This window comes from Phaethon lepturus, unplaced genomic scaffold (genome assembly GCF_000687285.1).
Source record: "Phaethon lepturus isolate BGI_N335 unplaced genomic scaffold, ASM68728v1 scaffold46270, whole genome shotgun sequence".
In the NCBI taxonomy this organism is placed as follows: domain Eukaryota; kingdom Metazoa; phylum Chordata; class Aves; order Phaethontiformes; family Phaethontidae; genus Phaethon; species Phaethon lepturus.
Genome location: NW_010510679.1, coordinates 3616 through 24580, shown reverse-complemented (window position 1 = coordinate 24580; position 20965 = coordinate 3616). Strand labels below are relative to the sequence as shown.

The 20965-nt window shown below is 40.7% G+C and overlaps 1 protein-coding gene across 1 annotated transcript in view; it reads left to right on the top strand.

Moving 5' to 3' along the window:
- AP3D1 (adaptor-related protein complex 3, delta 1 subunit) overlaps window positions 1-19961 on the top strand; it is a 43185-nt gene extending 23224 nt beyond the window's left edge. Inside the window, exons 10-30 of the mRNA XM_010281532.1 lie at window positions 266-315; window positions 813-861; window positions 1658-1803; window positions 3386-3534; window positions 3627-3857; window positions 5218-5449; window positions 5943-6088; window positions 6258-6399; window positions 7340-7411; window positions 8368-8443; window positions 9266-9465; window positions 10171-10244; window positions 12609-12786; window positions 14579-14728; window positions 14862-14909; window positions 15283-15472; window positions 16592-16680; window positions 17711-17796; window positions 18237-18358; window positions 19119-19198; window positions 19583-19961. Of these exons, the coding sequence (XP_010279834.1) occupies window positions 266-315; window positions 813-861; window positions 1658-1803; window positions 3386-3534; window positions 3627-3857; window positions 5218-5449; window positions 5943-6088; window positions 6258-6399; window positions 7340-7411; window positions 8368-8443; window positions 9266-9465; window positions 10171-10244; window positions 12609-12786; window positions 14579-14728; window positions 14862-14909; window positions 15283-15472; window positions 16592-16680; window positions 17711-17796; window positions 18237-18358; window positions 19119-19198; window positions 19583-19678 (2606 nt within the window). The 3' untranslated portion in view covers window positions 19679-19961. The remainder of the gene's footprint in view (window positions 1-265; window positions 316-812; window positions 862-1657; window positions 1804-3385; window positions 3535-3626; window positions 3858-5217; window positions 5450-5942; window positions 6089-6257; window positions 6400-7339; window positions 7412-8367; window positions 8444-9265; window positions 9466-10170; window positions 10245-12608; window positions 12787-14578; window positions 14729-14861; window positions 14910-15282; window positions 15473-16591; window positions 16681-17710; window positions 17797-18236; window positions 18359-19118; window positions 19199-19582) is intronic.
- The last annotated feature ends 1004 nt before the right edge of the window (window positions 19962-20965 follow it).

The window sequence follows — 20965 nt, the reverse complement described above, 5'->3', positions numbered from 1 at the left end:
ACAGTTCCTACCTTTAGACTTTTTTTTTTTCCTGCCCTGCTATTATTACTTAGGGTATTTTTGTAAAACTACAGTTTGTGTAACAACCCCTTCCCCCCACCACTCCCCCACTCTGGTACCCTAAAAGTCCAAGCAAACAGAAGAATGCCAAAATAAACTGGCATTTTTGTGTGAGCTGAGCTAACTGTTGACCTTTGGGTGTTGTATTGCTGCATTCATTCAGAACACAGAAATAGTAACTGAAAATTGTGCTTGTGTATTTCAGTTTTGATCTCTCTGTCCTCTGGGATGCCTAATCACAGTGCTAGCATCCAGGTACAGCCCTGCATTTTTTGGGGGGTTATTTGTTCTGCTCTACTGTGTAATACCAAGTGCCACAGAGAAACTGGATTGTGTTCCACTGCCAAAAGTTAAAGCAGTAGCTCCCTGAAGTGCTCTCACTTAGGTGGAATCCTACAGACTGAAGCATTTCCTATATAAATTCTTATTTCCTTTGCTATAAAATGCAGATCCTTCTCATTTAGAGTTTTCCTAAATCTCTTCTTCAGCTGCTACTATTAATACAATTATACAGAGGTTCCTTTTTTTTTTTTTAAATCTGTTAATGCAACAAGACCCTCTTACTAAAAGCCCCGGGTCTTGGGTTAACGGTTGGACTTGATGATCTCCAAGGTCCTTTCCAACCTTAATAATTCTGTGATTCTGGGTCTTGGTCAGAATGCTTTATGGTGTATTCAATAAATTTTATGAAGAGTTACTTTAATTAAGACTTGTAAAGCTTGTAATAAGCATGATGTGGTCTTTTTTTCCAGCTTTGTGTTCAGAAGTTAAGGATATTGATCGAAGATTCTGACCAGAACTGTAAGTATGTTGCTTGTCTTTATGGAAGCTTTCAGCAACCAACCACTGGGGAGAAATTGCAGCAGTCTTAGAGCGGTGAGCTGTTTCTCCAAACAGCTTATTCAGTATTGTAGTGCCTGGTACATTGTAAACAATTGCTGGGTTTTTTAATGTGGAAATAATTTTTGACAGTGAGCCCTTCTTTATAACAAGCTTCTTAAAAAGAAGTGAGATTAATTATTACTGCTGTCTGTGGTCTTGTAAATTTAAAACAGTTCTCTTTCTGTACTCTGGGTTTTCCCTTTTTATAAGCTTGCTGCTCGGAAAGTACCAAGGTGTGTTCTGTAGTGTAAGCACAACAGTAAAATGCAAGAATGCTTACTTGTTTTAGTGACTACAAAGAACACCGGGAAGTCCTTTTTTGCACAAACCTTTTTCTTCTAAATTTTTCCCATTGAGAACAGGGCTCCTACTTAATGCACCAGTCTTCAGTGCTTTTAAAGCTGTGTTCATCCTAGAATGCCTGTTCTCAAAACCCATAGTTTCTATATGTTAAATGCATATTTTTATATCAGTGATAAAACTTGAGGTACAAGAAGACTTTGAAGACTATATATGGAATTACATGCCTGTATATGGGATTATGAAATTAAAGACCACAATCTGTAATGCACTGTTTCTCAAAAATCCTCATCATAGATTTTTATTCAGGTTCGTTAAAGTTGGTTTCAGTAGAAGGACTTGGTATTAAGATTTCATGCTCAATACAAAACAGTGTTTCTATATTTGGAAAGAAGTTTTATTTTGTCTTTCACAGTGAAATACCTGGGACTGTTAGCCATGTCCAAAATCCTGAAAACGCATCCTAAATCAGTTCAGTCTCACAAGGACCTCATTCTCCAATGTTTGGATGACAAGGATGAGTCTATCCGACTCAGAGCTTTAGATCTGCTGTATGGCATGGTATGTTTCTACATGTATTTCCTTTCCTCTCCAGCCCCAGTGACTGTTTAGTTAGGAGGCTGACGTTTAAGAAAAACATGCAACTTTCTCTTCCCCTCTCTCCAGTAGTCTTGTGATAATAACTCCCGTTATTTTTTCTGGCACTTATGTCAAGTAAAAGATCTGGCACACCACGAGAGGGCTTTAGAAACTTTGCTTCAGATCGGAAGGAGTTTCTGAGTTCAGGCAGAAGTCACACAGAAGGCTGCTTTTCCAACGCACAAGCCTTAGCTGCTCCTTCCATCGTCTAGGTATCAAGCAGACCGTAGGCTTCCTCCTTCCATCGTCTAGGTATCAAGCGGACCGTAGGCACATTGGGATAGGTCTGTGCTGTTCCAGGTTGCAGTCCACATTGCAGCACACCATAGCTCAGGGTGACCTAAGTTACGCAGTGTGGGTAACAGTCTGGAGCACTCTGAAACAACAGGAGAGGGCAGCTTTCAGCTGCTTTATCATCAAATTTGCCCCTCATTGTAAATTTTGTTACACCTTTTAAGGACATGCAGAAGCTCATTCTGTTTGTTCTGCTACGTGCCACCAGCCTTGTGCGTGCATTCCGCAACTGTGCAGGGCAGTTCATAAAATGTGCATAGGCTATAGGGGCAATCTTGTAGTGACATGTGCTCTCTGAAAGGGCTGTGGTTATGATTTGTATAGTTAAAGTACTTTTCACTCAAGACTGTGCACAAAGAGATCATGACAGATATGTCTCATAACTTCCTATTTTAGAGGAGAAAGTGAGAAGTAAGAAGGACACCTTTTGTCTGGTGCTTCTCATGAGATGCGAATAACTTAATTAGCATTTTTTTGATCAGGACAGTGGTTGTAATGTTGTCATAAAGATAATTAGAGGTTGTTCTTAGTTCCTGGAGATTAAATTCTGCTTTTTATGTCTTTAGTCAAAAGATAACCTAGGAGAAAGAGTCTACCATTTTGCTCAACCCTGCCTCTGAGAAACGCTGCTGTATAATGAATGATTGTAGAAATACTATTCCATATGTTCTTTCTTAGTGGTGTCTTTACCACGTACCTATTGAGAGATCATAGCTGGAAGCAGGGAGTCGGAACAACTGGTGATATTTACTGAGTATTTTGGTTGCTTTATTTAGAAAAGTTTCTAGAGCAAGTTAATACAGCTATGTTTTGAAATACTAGAATTCTGTTGGATGTTAATTTTTTTCTTTTAGTTTAAAGCAAAAAGGTTTTAAACTATTAAATTTGCTACTCTGGCAGAAGTAGAAGATTCATTTTCTCCTGGATTTCTGTATTGCTGCTAGTAGTTCTGATTCTCAACTTTCCCACAGTATGGTGTTGTATACTTGTGCTGGCTGGCTCTGCTTTAGTAACAACATTGAAGAGAAATAAACAGGTTCCTTTTTCAATTGTGACTGAAACTGGGGCCTAGAGAGGTGGTTCTGATTTCTTGTTAACCCATGGCACAAGTCCATCAAAGAGCTAGCAGCTGCTTTAATGGAATTAGAAGGACTTGACAGTATGGGAAATGGCTTAGTTTTGGTTAAACCCTTCAATAACTCTTTAACAGGTATCAAAGAAGAACTTGATGGAGATAGTGAAGAAACTGATGATTCATGTGGATAAAGCAGAAGGGACGACATACCGGGATGAGCTGCTGACCAAAATCATAGATATTTGTAGTCAGTCCAATTATCAATATATCACAAACTTTGAATGGTCAGTGTTTTTATGTGTCAACTTTGGGATCATCAGCAATGGTAATGCATGATTGTCTGCTGATAAAACTGCATCCCTTTCACTTTTTGTAGGTACATAAGCATCTTGGTGGAGCTGACCCGATTGGAAGGCACACGGCATGGGCATCTTATAGCAGCTCAGATGTTAGATGTAGCTATCAGAGTTAAAGCTATTCGTAAATTTGCAGTTTCTCAAATGGCCATGCTTCTGGACAATGCTCATCTCATAGCCAGCAACACCCAGAGAAATGGGATCTGTGAGGTGCTTTATGCTGCTGCTTGGATATGTGGGGAGTTCTCTGAGTAAGTGCAAACAGAAAGCCTGACACTTTAAGCAGCTTCTTTTGGACAAAGATTCAGGTCACTGAAGGGTATTTTTGAGAGGAGGATAGTTCAGAATATGCACCTTAAAATGATTGCTTCTTTCCTGCTCCCTCATCCCCTAAGACTCCTCATGTTTTTCTAGCCGAGATGGATGCTTCATTTTGAATATGTGGTCTTTTTTCTTATCTCTGTAATCCTGCCCACTCATGCAGAAGAGTGGAGTTGTGGATGTGAGCAGTAAGATCTTAAGACATTGAAGGAAATCCTTAACCATTAAGGTCTAACCCCACTTACAGGGAAAATGTCCAATCACTATGTTTGACCGAATTAGTTTTTGCTCTCCTCCCTGTTTTGCCCCTGTTGAAAGGTTTTTGCAGAACTTAATGTTTCTGAGAATTAAAGTCATCTTATTTTTTCCTAAAGACTCATCTATACCCACAGTAGCACAATTTCCAATGTTCTTGTGCTAACATTGTCTTTTTGCTTAAATAGATGTGTTTGTCTCTTGGTTGTGTGTGCGTATACACATGCTTACCTCATTTTGGTTAAGTTGGACAGACCATCATACTGTAGTCTCCTTTTATCATCTTGGTTTAGTGTCTCTCCTTGTAATTGCCACTCTGAATGCTGGTTCCAATTTAAATTCGTATAGTAGATGTGATATTTTTAGGGAACACTCATACAGCTCAGATCTTCATCTAATTAAAAAAGTTCTGCAAAGAAAACTGTAGATTAAGAAGCAAAAGAACATATCAGTCTGATCACATTTTTAGTTTGAAAGAACTTTAGCCTTCCATTTGTAACGGACCAGTAACTTTTTTGCGCATCTTCCATTTAGTTGTGAGCAGACAGTTTTGAGTAAGAGCATCAGATTTATTAAAACAAATGCATTCTTTTCTGTGTATTAAGCATTGCCTGCTAGATTTTAATTTTGTTCGGTAAATGATTGTAAATGCAATCTCATTGATGTGAGTGGTGAGGTACAGAATGACAAGAAGGTAGTTGGGCTGCTCCATCCAGATTGCCAATGGAGTTGGCACTTCAGAAGTGCAATGCTTAGTTAATGGAGAGAATACTAAACTTGTAAAGGTGGAAATAGAGGTATCCCTCCCCTTCTGTAAAAGGAGAAAGCTGTAAATTCTTCTGTGTTGTGTTACTACTGTAATTTGTAAGGGGAAAATACGCAGAGAGCAAACAATTATGTATTTATAGCCTGTCCTGTCTTTCTGCAGCACTTTGTACTGCAACTGAGGTTTCTGAAAAAGTCTTCGTGAAGACTGATGACATGTTGACATTTCTCAATTGCTGTCGTTCATCTCTCTACTCTGTCTTTATGTAGACACCTCGAGGAAGCAAACCAAACATTAGAAGCAATGTTGAGGCCTAAAGTTACAACTCTACCAGGCCACATCCAGGCGGTTTATGTCCAGAACATGGTGAAGCTCTATGCATCCCTCCTACAGCAGAAAGAGCAATCTGGGGAAAAGGAAGCAGCTCAGGAAATTACACAGCTGATGATTGAGCGTTTGCCTCAGTTTGTACAGAGTGCGGATCTAGAAGTTCAGGAGAGGGTAAGAGAACAAAATTACTTTGGAATTTATCGTACAAAGTCTCTCATTTGTCTTGGAGCATATGTGTAATTTTCTGTGGACATGCACGTTTTATATAAGCCGTTGTTATCAATAGAGCGGTGTGTTTATTCTGTACTTTGTGTAACTCGGTGAAAGAGAAGCTCTATAACTTAGAGGACTGGGAAAAGTGGTGACATTTCCTGTCAGAGCCCAGATCTTACTCCAGTTCAATACCACCTCTGAAGATTACTTGCAAGAATTGCGCTCAAAATAATTTAATGTTAAAATTATGCAAACACATAGTGATGCAGCTAGAAGAGAGGGTTAACTTTTTTTTTAGATTTACTATAAACCTGCAGTTATGCTGCTTTCCTTAATTCCCTTGATGGAGTAGAACAGTTATCTTCTGCTGACATTCATTGCAATTGATTTTTTTTTTTTTGGTTCAGTTTGTTAATATTAATCCTGAAATTATTTCTGCATTTGTTTTTAGGCTTCTTGTATCTTGCAGCTAATAAAATATATTCAGAAGCTACAAATAAAAGAAGTACCCGTAGCTGAGGAAGTAATAGCCCTGTTTGCTGGTGAGCTGAACCCTGTGGCTCCTAAAGCACAGAAGAAAGTACCAGTTCCAGAGGGGTAAGGTTCCTTCTCTCTCCCAAAGACTTATTTAGACTTTTAAATTCTTAAATAGTAAAGCTATTTACTTTATTATACTTATTATAGTAAAGCTATGTGATGAGAAGCACTGAAATACTCAGAGGTACTGAGTCAAGCTATTTGTTTGTTTACTGCAATTCATTACCAGCTTGGACCTTGATGCCTGGATCAATGAACCTCCATCAGACAGTGAGTCTGAAGATGAAAAGCCCAAAACAATTTTTCATGATGAGGAACAAAGGCATTCCAGACATAGACAGCCTGAAATAGATGAAGAGGAACTGGCCAGAGTGAGTGAAGGCTAAAATGCTTTTCCCGACATAATTCAGTAGTAACATTGTAAGTGCTACTAAAGCAATTGGAGCTTTTGTGGATTCTCCATGTAGCCAGAGAGCTGTTCTGCTCTCTACAGCTCAGGAAGTCTGATGATTTCATGTGAACAAAATATATGTACTTGAATACAGGTATTTTTTAGGCATTGTGGAATACATCCGACATAAAGTTCTCTTGGAAGTCTAGCTTGCCTATCGTATCCAAACAGAAACAAGATGATATAAAAACATGGCTCTTGTTAGGAGTTTTGAGCTCTTGTAAAAATCTGACCTCTGAAATGTGATGTGTAGTGCAGCTCACTTTGAAGTATGGGGTCTTGAGGTTGGATGCTTGTGCTGAGGTCTGTAACTATTTGGGTTTTACACGCCTTCTCCATTGGTGTACGTCTCTTATTCTATGTGCTCTATATTGGCAGAAAAAGAGGCAGCACCTTTGCTTATGGACTTCAGCAGCTTCTATGAATTACTGTAATGTGACTGTTGTCAGTAGTGATACCACCTTTCCTGCTTCAGGCCTTTTTGTTTTCATAGAGAAAACTTTTTATTGATAAGAATCTTCACATCTTCCTCTCTTTACAAAAATGAAAATAGAAACATATGAATTGACATAAAAATCTGGTCTTCGGGAAGTTACTATCACTAGACTACAATTAAAAAGCAAAGAAAGGGTGTTCTAAGGGATATTAGTTATAATAACAACAGTACTTGTAGTTATATCCTAGTAGGTCTTGTAACTCACAACTGTTTTATTATATGCAGCTACTATACTGTAGTCTTTTTGCAAGTAGGTAGGTATTGTTCCAAAAAATCAGGGAAATTGCATTTTGCACTTTGATGCCTTTTATCTCTCTCTCCTTATAAACAAACATTCTAACTACAAATACTCTTTTGCTTTTAGCGTCGAGAAGCCCGGAAACAAGAACAGGCAAACAACCCATTTTATATTAAAAGCTCTCCTTCCCCACAGAAGGTGAGTGAGTCTGAATTAAAATATTTTGCTGGCCTCTTATAATTTTATGAAGGCTTGCTGAATGTCAGAGCTGCAGCTTGCCTCTGTGACATTCCAATTACTTCTACTGCAGTTCTGATCATTTAATAGTGTGCCAACCGGAATGGCTACCTACAACTATTTTTGTAAGTCTTATTTGTGCTGAGAAACTCAAAAATTACCTAATATCACAAGAGCAGGCAGCTTTCAGTGAATCTGTGGTGGACCTCCAGCTTAGAAATAAGGAAGCGGTAATTGTCACAACTCCCGTTACACAGTAGTTTGGAACAGTCTGGATTAACTTGTGGAAAGTGTAGTGTTCATTTTTCAGCAAGGACTCTCTAAAAGCTGTAGAGAAACACTTCTTCTCTGTGCCCTTGTGTGGCAAATACCTGTGCAGGTAGTTTGTCTTGACGCTGGATGATGGAAGGGTTCAGATTGCCAGGCACTTCATTAAGAGCAAGGAAGAGAGAGTGAACCTTGAACATGCTCCTTTTGACTATGCAGTGTGTTTTATGGATAAAAAGGTTGTTGTGGTCTCTTTTTAACACCTTTTTCAGGCAAAGAGCCTGCTTTATTCCGTGTGTACCTAAGGACTGCCCCATTTTCCTCAACTCAAATCTCAAAATTTATCTTCTGAAGTGGCAAGTTATTAGCAATAAAATACAAACCAAAAAGTCTTCAGAGACTTGCAGTAAGCCTTCAGGGAAGTAGCAGGGTTAAAAGACCTTACTTTTAGCTACAGTTTTTTATCATAGTTATCAGCTGGCTTTAAAATACACTCTGCTACCACGCAGGATTTACTACTGAGCTATTCCATTTCTGTCCTTTAAAATGTTCACTTAAAGGATTAAACTACTTCATGTTTTGAAATGTGTCTATTTATATAGATGTGTATCTGGCAATGCTCAGAATATAACACATTTTCATTTTCCCAGCGATACCAAGACACTCCAGGTGTGGAACATATACCTGTGGTCCAGATCGACCTTTCTGTCCCCTTAAAAGTTCCAGGTAAGTGCAGATAACCTTTAAAATTCATTACAGAAATTCAGTTAAGCAAAAATAATAATTCTTTTGTAGGAATTCCTTCTTAGGTTTTTAAGGGTAAGGAGCGTACTTTCATTAGACTCTTCAATACATTTCCTTAACTTACATGTGTTTGAGAAATAGTACTTTGCAGTCTGAGTGCAGTTCCTCTCAAGACAGTATTAGAAGTAATTCTGTGACTAAGTATATTGTGCAGCCAAGTCTGTAATAGTAAACTAACCACTGTTCTGTGTAGGTAACGGTCACCTTTGGAATGTCTTAAAGGGCTGACGAAGGTGATCAGGAGACATTTAAGTGGAGTCTAGTAGTAGAGATACTCTTTTAACATCTTGTTTCAAATATCAAAAGGTAGTTGTATATCTAATGAGTGGTTTGATATAGCACTGAAAAGCTGTTAATAAAGTGCACTACATCACTTGTGATGAGTTCCAAGTGCAAATATTTAAGGCTTACACAACAATTTTTTCCAAAAGTGTGAAAAGTTGTCAATATTAGTACAGCAATGGCACCAATTCTACTTAAAATATCGATGTTTAGATGCTCTTTGTAATCCAGTTAATGTGAACAAGAATCAGGGAGGACAGAGTCATCCTGTTTCTGGAGCAATGCAGTGTGGTAGTAAAGCTGGTGCTAGAGGGGCTGTATGTGAGATGATATGGAAGCATAGAGAGGTGTTGATCCTTCTAATTCTGAAAAGCTAGAAGCAAGGTTCACCCCTAATATGTTGTTTCAGTGTTCAGTATCCATGTGGACTGTAGGCTGAAAGCAGTTTGGCTTCCTCCACAGGAATGCCTATGTCTGACCAGTATGTGAAACTGGAAGAAGAGCGAAGACATAAACAGAAACTGGAGAAAGACAAGAAAAAGAAAAAACAGAAAAAGGAAAAGAGAGGTAAACATCATCGGCATAACTCTCTACACACGGAGAGCGAGGAGGATATTGCTCCAGCTCACCACGTCGATATCATAACAGAAGAGATGCCAGAGGTCAGTTGCTTTGGTTGGTGGTCTGAGTTGTGGGGTTTATCTGTGTGCTGCTCTTGAGAGATTCCCCCCCCCAGGAATTGCCAGCCAGTCTGTATTGTTGCAGTTCAAAAGCCCTGATTTCTTGCAAAGCTGTTTAAGAAATGACTGATTGATATGGTCCTAGCCTGTTCTTTGCAGGGGGAGAAATTAATAGTCTTTTTGTGCACAAAAAGACAAAAATTGCCACTGAGGCTATTAAAAAAAAAAAAACAAACCAACAAACACAACAAACCCCAACAAAACAAACAATATGCATCTCTGCTATAAAAGTAACGCTGTCCAAATAGTCACTTCATTTATTATGCTCTGCTGCTTCACTTTGACGTTAACTTGCTGTCTAGTCAGCAGGTTTGCAGCTGATGATAATTAATTGTGCATGCTAATGATGTCATCTGTATTTGTTCCTAAAACTTCCTTTAATCAAGACCGAACAGCAGCAATTAAAATCCTGCAGTTCATGAAGAATGGTTTTCTGTTCTAAATTAATCTTGTAACTAGATGCTGCATTGAAGTACATTGTTCCTATAACTTACTGTGCCTGACTGCAAGCTGGCCTGTTCCAGGGTTAACAATCATAAAAAACTGGTTTGGGGGATGTAGAGCTCTAGTTTCAAAATTACCTGTGGTTTGCTTCTTCAGTGGATGGTCTCTTTATGTCTCCTGCAGAATGCTTTGCCCAGTGATGAAGACGACAAAGATCCCAATGATCCATATAAGGCACTTGATATAGATCTGGATAAGTAAGTGATGATTTTGTATGTGAATTTACTTACTTGCTAACCAGAATGCCTGAGGGCAGGTCTGGGGCTAAACAGGCAAAGACAATATCTACAGTCCACGAGGTGAAAAGACTGTGTCTCTCACCATGTCTTGGATGTAACCTCAGATGATATCCAGGCTTGGGTTCCCACTGCAGCATAGATGATAAAAGCTAAGCTGCAGAAGTAGAGGGGTCTTGGGAATCATTTTGTGTGACTGAATGGAGTCTGAAAGCATAGGCAGTGTAGCTGGGATCAGATGTGAGAGAGTTAGTCTGAGCTTTTGGGTGCCACAGGATGTCTCTGATCTAACCTGCATTGGCACTGAGCGTGACGTGCATTCATCTGTGTTCATCTCAGAACCCCTGTACACATGGCAAGCCTGTGTGCTCTGTGGTGTGATAATTTGACCAGTTACAGCCAGTTTGTACCATCCCCATTGTCTCGTGGACATTCACTGTGGTGCCACTGTTGAAAAATGTTGTTCTAATATGATTGAGCAAACTGCGTATCATAACCTTGACCAGAGTCTGGTCCCCATTCAACTATTGGAGCTGTTTACAGTACTAGCACCTCAGGCTGCAACACAGCAGGCTCTGAATCCCTGCATGCCATGTGATAATTAGCAGTGGGCTGTTAACTATTGCACATGGAGATTTTTTTTTTTGGTGCTGTTTTACAAAATCACCACGCTTAAAAATAATTGTTGATTTATGGTCCGTGGATATCTCCTGTCAAGTTTTGAAGACTGTGCAGGCACATATATGCATGTGCAGTATATCTCTCTCTGATACTTAACCTTAAAGCCTGCCATTCTGTGTGATTCTCAAAGCTGTAGGGGTTTGGCCCCTTGGTACCTTGCAAAAAAGTGATGTAGAATTTCTAGAAAGTGAAAGAACTGAAGCTTCTGAAAAGCTTCCTTTTTTCATGAGCTGGTCACATTCCTTTCAGTTTGCAGGGGACAAGTGTATAAAAGGAAATTAATTTCTGACTACAGACCTCGTATTTGCATGACAAGCCTCAATAGTGTAGAAAACACTGAGCAGAGCAGTTTCTGAATGCTGTGCTCCGGGAGGCATCTTTGGACTTTTGTACTGTTCCCACCCATTCTTTCAGCTTCACACGAGTCAGTGTGCTCTCCTGTCACATTTTCTCATGTCTCTGTCCTCTCTCTTTCTTTCTGTGCTTGCACTGCTATGTCTGTGTCACGCTCACACGCAGTCTGGTTTCAGGGAAGTCTTCCAGGTAAGAATATACTGCTAAGTGGTTGACCTTGTTTGTCAGGTTGGTTGATTACAGTGGACAGTGTAAATACTTGAAGGGTGGTAAAACTATTGAAATCATTGATCCTCAAATTAGTGTGCATCTCTTTCATCATTGACTTTCAGCACCAATCCCTGTTCCTGTACAGGTGTATGTGCAATATATATAAATAAAAATAAGATCTGTTTACTGTTCAAACAGATGGGGGGTCCATCTTGCCCGTACAGTGTCTGTTTCAAAGTAAAAAATGAGTTGGGTCTGGTTCTTCATGCAATATAAGCAAAAAATTCAGGCAAGTGAGACCATTAGAAATCTTCTTCAACTGGTGTTTGCTGCTCAAACAAATTAATGTTAAGTAAAAGCTCTAGAAATAGAAAAAGAGGCAATCGGTTAACTCACGGATTTCTGAACAATGTTTGACAAGAATGGAGAAATTTCTGTGGTGCTTTTTTCCTAAGTAATGGATTTGGGATACAGTGTAAATCTGAACTACTAGTCATGCTTTTTGGAAACAGACATCCGAAATTAAACACAGCTTTATATGTAATGTTAGAGTACAGAATCATAGTGTAAACTTCCAAAATGAGAAATGTATTGCTTAAAATAATTGCTGATTGGAGTGATCTGTTCATCAGTAACAACAAAAAACTCGCCCTTAAAGGGCTGTTTGATCCATGCTGTCCTTCCACTGCTTGAATTTCCACACTGTTGCAAATGCTTCCAACTGTTTCACATCTTTGCTCTGCCTTTGAGAGTGGTTTCCCAGAAGGGCAGCATAATGCTATGTGTATGTATTCTTCTGTACGTGTTACTCAGCCTGCAAGTCTGTAGTTACCACTTCTAAGAGTGATCAGGTGTCAGCAAGAGCTTGGCTCTCAGTCACCTCCAAAATGTTTCTATTAACTTCTAATCCATAAGGGCAGTGTCTGCAGTTACATAAATAAACCTCAGGTACAAAAGTATGTGCTGATTGAGGATTCTGGGGCCCAGCTCTTTAGAAACAAAGCGTACCTTCTCTTGGTCAAGGTACTGAGCTAAGGGAGACTGTCTTTGCAGAAGGTTAATGGTCTCTTTCTTTTTAAGACCCTTAGCAGACAGTGAGAAGCTGCCAGTGCAGAGACACAGAAATGTTGAGACCCTGAAGTCACCTGACTCAGAAGCTCCTCTAGTAGAGAAGAAAAGCAAGAAACCCAAAAAAAAGGAAAAGAAACACAAAGAAAAAGAGAGAGACAAAGGAAAGAAGAAAGAGAAAGAGAAAAAAGTAGTAGAGGAGGAAGAAGAAAAAAAGGTAATTCTCCAAGACTTGCATTATTTTAGGAACTCCTGTTATGGGCTATATATCTGTGTGTTTTGTTACTTAGGAACAGTCATATTTGACCATTCAAACATTAGTTGTCAGTTACTCTGAAGACTTGAAGTATCCTTCTTGTCAACTACTCTGCAGAGATGCAGGTTTCCTCTAAGCCATTGTGCTTTGAAGACCTGTAGTTATTGTGATGCGTAGGGTAATTTGCCGTTACTGTCAGCTATGTCCAGGTTTCAAAGCGTGCTCAAAGGCTGAAGTTCAGCTTCTTGAACTCTTTGCTCCTAAATGTATTGCAGCATTTGGAGCATTCTGGAGCAATGCATTTCTATGAAAACTTAAGGTGATTTTAAATTTTTTTTTAAAAGAATGGTATCAAAACAACCACAATGGGTTTCTTTTCTCTTGAAATTCAGGGGGAAGACTTGGATTTCTGGCTCTCCACTGCTCCACTGCCTGCTTCCTCTACCCAGCCACAGGTAGACATCTTACCACATCACAGGAAACTTTTTCTTACAATTGCATCTTAGCTGTGATATGAGTGCTTTGTCATGCTGCAGGAGAGAAGGGAAAAATAGGCTTCATCTCCTCAACTTACTGCTCTGGAGCAGTGACATTTTATCTCCCCCGTTTACAGACATTGTAATGGGAGGTTTCAAGCTCATTCTGCTGTGCAGATCAATAGATAGAAACACAGAGGCAGCTACAGGCTTGGTGGGTTTTAATATTATCAGTGGGTTTTAATACTACTATTAGTGTATGGTTTTATTTCCTAGTGTGAGCTAGACACTAGCAATATTAATAGGCATGTGAGACGTAGACTGAAAGAAAGTCTCATGAATTTTGATGGGAGATCTTAGAGGAAGAGACATAGAATGTCTATGTGAATAGAAGGGCATGGATTCCTTGGAGGAAATATTTTGTATCTTGCCCTCGGGTGACTGTGTTTGCTAGGTTTCAGAGACACAAAATTTAAAGCTTGATACCGTGTTAGTCTGTAAGTTTTGAAGTAACAATTGTTACTTCAAACAAAAGGCGGGGGGGGGCACTGTTAAGACTTCTTTTGCTGTGGGAATCAACTGTTTCAACTGTGTTCCATTAATGTCATAATCTTTATGCTAATCTACTCAGAGTGAGCCTGAAGTGGGTGCTGCTGTCGTGGCTGAACCTCAAGAGGTAAAAAAGGAAGAAAGGGAAGAGCGAGAGGACGAGGAGGAGGAGGAAGGAAAGGTAAGTGGTTTAAGTTGCTGACACCCATAGCCATATTCTCGTAGTGTGTCCTATTCCTCAGAAAGAAGCACACGGGAGTTACCAACAGCATTCTATTCAGTGTAGCAACCACCTGCAAATAGGCAGCAATGGGATGTTATGTCCTGGAGGAGCTCTAAACATTTCATAGTAAGAGGTTTGGTTGTTCCTTGAGCCAAGAGTCAGATAGCAATTGGAAGCTGAGCTTCCAAACAATTGAAGAGATTTGGCCTTCTGCTGATCCCGGGCTGCTTTGGGTCAAGGTATTTTCACGTGAGTGGAGAGCAGGAAGTGTTTACTGGGACTTGACACAGAATGACTGTTGGGTTTAAGGAACAGGGACTGTGTTCCAGGTGTCTGCAGTAGTAGGAAATTATGTTCAGTCATTCAGAAGGCTGCGTAGAGTCTGTAGTTGAAAGATTAGTAGAGGAGTCATGATGTAATGGCTGGAAATGTAGGGTTTCTTTAAGGGTTTGTTGTAGTTTCTTGTTCTTCTTGGTAGAAATCCTCCAAGCATAAGAAGAAAAAACACAAGAAAGAGAAAGAAGAGAAATCAAAGGATAAAAAGAAATCCAAAAAGAAGAGTCATCACAGTGAGGAGGAGACAACAGAGTCGGTGCAGAATGGAACACTAGATGATGAACCACTACCAGTGAGTAGCTGTGTACTGGCAGTGCCTGCCTTGGGGAAGAGGCAGGAGCTAAACCGTTTTGGGAGGAAGGGCAATGACAGCTCTTCAGAGAAATTAGTTCTATTACAACTGTGATTCCTTTCTTCTTTTTCAGCCTATGTCCAGTTACCGCCTTCTTGCTGAAAATCCGTACATTAAAATGGTGAGTTCGGAGGTGTTCAAATCCAGATGGCTTGTTTTTGTGCTCTCTGAGAAAAGAGGGGATACACTGGGGCTAGTATAGCGACTTTATGTAGACAACATTTAGCTGAAGAACTGCTTAAATCCCAGGAGGTAGAAACATAACAAAGCTCCATTTCCATTCCTGTGTCCTACCTAACAAGATTAAGCTGATATTTTCCCACTGCTTACCAGTACATTGGAGCTGATCATCAGTGTGCTTTTCATTATCCTATGGCTGTACCAAATTACCTTCTTCTTGAGGCTTGCTTTTGTTCTGAGGCTGTGTTCTGCTCTGGTGCTCTGCTGTTTTAGTTTCTGAATCTTTCCTGTGAATTTCTCTTCTTTGTTTGCAGACCTACGATATTCAAGGAAACCTCCAGAACGATAGCCAAGTTACTGTCTCTGTTATCTTTGAGAACAAAAGCACTAGCTTCCTTAAGAGCATGGAACTAAATGTCCTGGACTCTCTCAACACTAAAATGCTGCGACCAGAAGGATCATCAGTACACGATGGGATACCTGTGCCCTTCCAGCTACCCCCTGGTATGCACAGCTTTGCACAGGGTTCTTGGAGTATGTCTAGTCCTGCACTGCCCTCCTGTGGAAAGAATTGTTTGAACGTCTTGCTACTTGTGGTTTTCCAGAAAGACATGTCCCTCTGCCTGAGTGTTCACTGGGCTTTCACACAATTCACTGGAGAGGATAAGCCTTCTTACAGTATGGCTATAAACGGAGGTGGTTCTGTACGGCAAGAGCAAGGCCTATAAAGTAGGACAGGGAGTCCGAATGTCTGAGTTCCTTTTTCAGGTGACTGCAGGCTGGCACACCTTTGAATGTGCCAGCATCACCAACTACAGGAATCCCAAATCCATGAGGAGTTTGCTGTGAGGTTTAAAATGAAAGACAGATACAGGTTCTTGAACTGTTAGAATCCACTCTGGATTTATTCTTGAGCTCTTGTCCCACCATTTTAATGGCAGAGGCCACACACGGTAAAAGTTTGCAATCAATATGTGCTTATTTGGATGGGGAACTGAGCCCTTAAGAAATATAAGACACAGAGATGAAGGATAATGGCTTCATACATAGTACAATAGTACAGTTGAATTGCTGAACTTTGAGTTTCATTTCCTTCACTGAAGAGTTAATCTGACTACTGAAACAGCTTGCAAAAGTCTTCTGGGATTTAGTGGCTTCAGGGCGCATTTTGATCCCCCATGGGACAAAGCGGGGTAAATCTTTTTTACTATGTAAGGCAGTTCTTGACACAGACTAGTATATTAAAAGAAAAACAGAGAAAATTAGAATTCAAATTAATTCTGAAAATTACTTGGAAAGCTGTATATTTTCCAGTTATACAAACAATTTAAATGTATTTCCACTGTGACATACTTTGCCCAGGCACTCCCTCGGTAACCTCTACCAAATGCCAGCTATCACTGCTGCTTTTCAGAGACCCAAGAGCTAAGTGCTGTAACACTGTTAATTCACAACAGAGATTGTGCATATAGCTTGCTTCCAACTACACGGACAACTTCAAAGTTGGTTCAGAAATAGTCAGTACATAAAGCTTAGCTGCTACTGATCCGTTTATTCTAACCATTACTTAGATACGGAAACTATTTTCTGACCTGACTTCTCCCTCTCCTCTCTTCATGCCAGGAATCTCTAATGAAGCCCAGTTTGTGTTTACACTTCAGAGTATTGTTATGGCTCAGAAGTTAAAAGGAACACTGTCCTTTATAGTCAAAGTAAGTGCAGCTTTAAACTCTGTGCTTCTGCTTCCTTTGGAACTGCATAAGGGAGCTTGACTTGGGTGGAAAGCACTGCTTTAGAGCTTTTCTTAGGCATCATTTCATCTCTGCTGCACCAGCCCATTCTGTGATGTGAGAAGTATTTTTACATGACATCTTGTGCAAAGAATGTCCTGAATAATGCGTAAGCATGTCCTAAATTGTCATTCCTGGCAGTGTGTGAGCAATGCAGCCTGAAACATATGCCGCATTGTCAGCTAGAAAATCACTGCAGTGGTGCGTCTGCTGGGGAGAGGAGGACAACCAACTAGCGAGAGATGCAACCCAGAGTGTTTCTTCTGATCTCAGTTACCCAAAGATCAGTTAGACACTGCTACCTGTTACAAGGCTGGAAAAATAGTAATAAGAATTAGATACAGTTAACAAGGACGGAAGCTCAGAACAAGAGTGACATTAGCTGAAGGCATTGTTTAATAAGTATTGACCTGTATATGTGGGTTTCTAATGTTATTTCAGTAAAATTATTAATGAAGGAGCTGCATGAACAGCTCGAAGTAAGTGAATGGAGACAACTGTGGCTACTTCTGAGTCAGCCATTATGTCGTTTTTTAAGGGATTCTTAAAAATAGTATACGGGTCCTATTTCAGTACCTAAAAATCTGGGAGACATTAATTTATTATTTTGCTTGGGAAATAGTGAACTGTAAAACCATGTGTCCAAGTGTTAGTTTAAATTCAGTCCGCTCAATGTATTTCAGCAAAGTGCAATTGAAAATGCAGCCAGATCCCTCCAGTTGTGTCCCTTAATCTGCTCTAGCTGTATGTATCAACTCAGCTGCCCAGATCCTCTAAGTAGCCTGATACTAGTGACAGTTGCTCTCAGACTGATCCTTCAGGCACAGGCAGGGTATATCAAAGGGAATTGAGCCCTAAAGTCTTTGTTGGTGCCTGTTTGGTAGGTGGGGGTGGTGCCTCCTCTTGCTGCTTTGGGGCTTCCATTCATCTCCTTTCCTTTGACCTGTTGCAGAATGATGAAGGTTCAACCCATGAAAAACTAGATTTCAAATTGCACTTCAGTTGCGCTTCATATTTGATCACGACGCCTTGCTATAGGTAAGTGCCATTTAGGGGGCACAACATTGGTGCTTTTGCTGCCCATGTGAAGCTGAGCTTTGGCTGCAGGCCATCTCTGCAGGATACGCAGCATGCTTTTGACTGGCTGCTTGTGATTGCTTTGGTAATAGTTCAGTTGTCTTGTGTAATGTTTGACTGTTAAAATGTGTTCAGCAACTTATTTCAAGTGATTCTGAAGAAGGAGCTATATGCCCTGTAGGCTGGCAGAGGTCATGTGGAAGTAGCTATGGTTGAGGTCATAGGGTGCTCCTGTGGAGTCTGGAGTATGGTTCCCCTGTTTGCTGTAAACCCATTTTCCTAGAGCTTGGTAGTACTTAGACTTCTGCATCCTGAGATGTCTCAAGGTCTGCATGGGGCTAATGTGGCAGATCACACTTGGATTTCTAGTACAAGTGTTTACTTTCCTTCCTGTTTTGCAGTGATGCTTTTGCCAAGCTCCTAGAGTCTGGAGATCTGCACATGAGTTCTATTAAAGTAGATGGAATTAGCATTTCTTTCCAACATCTACTGGCAAAGATCTGTTTTCATCATCATTTTTCAGGTGAGTCTTCCTCAATGCAGAACCTTCTGCAAAATTCCGTATTCTAAAATTTCTGCTGTGCTTGGCAAGTGCAACATGCTGTGACCTCAACAGTGACAGCAGCAGGTGATGTCCAGATTTAATGAATTTGGGAGTTTTTTCCAGTTTTCTGTTACATTGGTATGCTCAAAGCAGGCAACGTTCTTCAAAATTAACTGTCCTTGTGCCCCTGTGGCTTTCCTCCAGTCCAGCAAGGCACATGGCAGGTTTCACGGGCACAGCTTGCTTGTAGTTAGGGCTGTAACTGTTCTCTGGAGGGTGTGTTTGATGTTCAGCGCTTCAGCCTACCTCTTCTCCCCAGTGCTTTGTTTCAGTAAGGAGAACGCGAGCTATTCAAGTTTGGACTTATCAAATAAAATGCAAGTACTGGATGAAGCAAAACAAATGGCTGTTTCATCATGCTCTGATGTATGCATTAGACATTGCCTCACTGAAAGCATTTCTGGGGAAGAGATCTACATTCTGATCAGCATTTTTGCCACAAAACACTTGCAGCTTGCTTAAAAGACAAATTACTAACCTCATTATTGCAAAATATCCTGGATAGGAGCCAAGAGGAGCCAGGCACGTACATCATCTTAACCCTGACTTCCTCCTCACTTCACTCAGTAGAAGCCTCTATTCCTTGAGGCCAAGACAAAGCAGTAGTGCCTACTCACGGGAAGCTAATCTTAGATTAAAAAGTTGTCACACTAAATGAAAACTCCTGCTTTCTTTATAGTTGTGGAACGCGTTGATTCGTGTGCATCAATGTACAGTCGTTCTATCCAAGGCCATCATGTCTGCCTACTGGTAAAAAAGGTGAGAGCATTGTAACACTCTGAAACAAGACCTGTGAGAAGCTAAATACGCAGCTTTTCCTATCTTAACAGAAAGGGGGAAATAATCCTGTCTAAATCATCCAGGGGCACCATGGGCAATTTAATTCATCTGACCCATCTAGTAGCTTTTGCTGTGCTGCTGCGAAGCTTGTACCTCCCCATGGGCTTTCTGTTGCCCAGCACATACCTGGTGGGTAGTAGCAGCAGCGACGGCTTACCTGAACTGACCTCGGCTAAGCCTGCTTTGTTCCTGTGCAGGCTCCCCTGGCTGTTTCCAGTCCCTGAGCTTGGCTGGGAATAAAACTGTCCTCACTTAAAAGAGGAGCTAATGGATTTCTTTTTTTTTTTTCTTTTTCTTTCCAAGGGAGAGAACTCTGTATCCATAGATGGGAAATGTAGTGATTCCACCCTGCTTAGCAACTTGTTGGATGAGATGAAAGAGACATTGTCCAAGTGCTGAATACTCCTTATAAAATACTCCAACTACAAGAAACACACCTAATGTGTAGAGACGAGCAGACCCAAGTGTTAAGTTTCTCCCTCGTACGCATGTACTATCCTGGGGCACGTGCTTTTCAGTTAACTCCACCATTGTTTGCAGTTTAGACATTTTAAAGCTGTATGTTACCTTTTTATTTCAAAACTTTTTACAAACTGTGGTGTTAACCCTTTCTAGCCCAAAGAGATCCTGGTGACATGACTGGAGGAGGGAGGGAGGGGTGTTATTTATTCAGCAGCTCACGATGATCCCATAAACCTTGCCATCTGCCTGGGACGGTGGACTAAGCAGAATTTTATCAACAGTAGCACAGAGTCTGTTGCTTGTGCTTATTGCCAGGGAAGGTTGACTTGATCCTTAGCCATGGAGTATGTCTTCAGGGCTGCTGTAGTTGATGTATATTTCTAGCAGAGGCTGGTGCTGGACCTGAAGGCCTCTTTTTTTTTTTAATATGATTTATTATTATTATTATCTCAAGATCTATTGTGATCAGCATATAAACATCCTCCATCTCCTTGAGCTAATCCAAATGAGTCCTGTGAGAACTGGGATGTTTGCGTTTCTGTTTATAGTAGTTGCCTTGAGCCTTAACCTTCTTTTAGTGACAGCTGAGAGAGTAGAGAGTGAAAGCATGGAACAGGCTGAAAGTGTTACTGTTTGTTCTCTGCTCCTGTTGACCACCCCTGCAAATGGAGTCTGTCATGCCTCTGCCCTTTGAGCAGTCTCTGCCGATTTATGAGTCCACTTCAATTTCACATTCCTGAAAAGTTAGGGTACAGCAAGAAACTGGAAATCCAAAGGGGTCTGTTCCTGCTTTTTTTATCATTTTGCTCACCAGCTGAGGTTGACCACTACCAGGTTAGAGAAATGGCCACACGTGTAATCCCTTGTACTCCCAACAGTTTGCAGATACAGCCCTGTTCCCTCCCTCTGTGCTGTGAAATCGGAGATGTCGTGCTGTCTCGGTTGTCCCTGTACCTCCCATGGCCCTGCCCTCGCAGCAGTGGGCGTAGATTTAGCAGGGCAAGCGTAAGTGGGTCCCTGCAGCAGAACCTTCTCTGCCTGAGTGGCGGGAGGGAGGGGTTGGTGAGGAGCTGCAGACTCATGTCTGTAGCAGGTGACTTTAGAGAAAAGAAAGAGAGGGTCTGTGAAGCGAAGCCCGTTCTGCATTGTTGAAATCTTGTGGAATCACTGACTGGAAAGGGATGTCACTGTGTCCTTTACAGAGATGCTTAATTGATGTCCTTC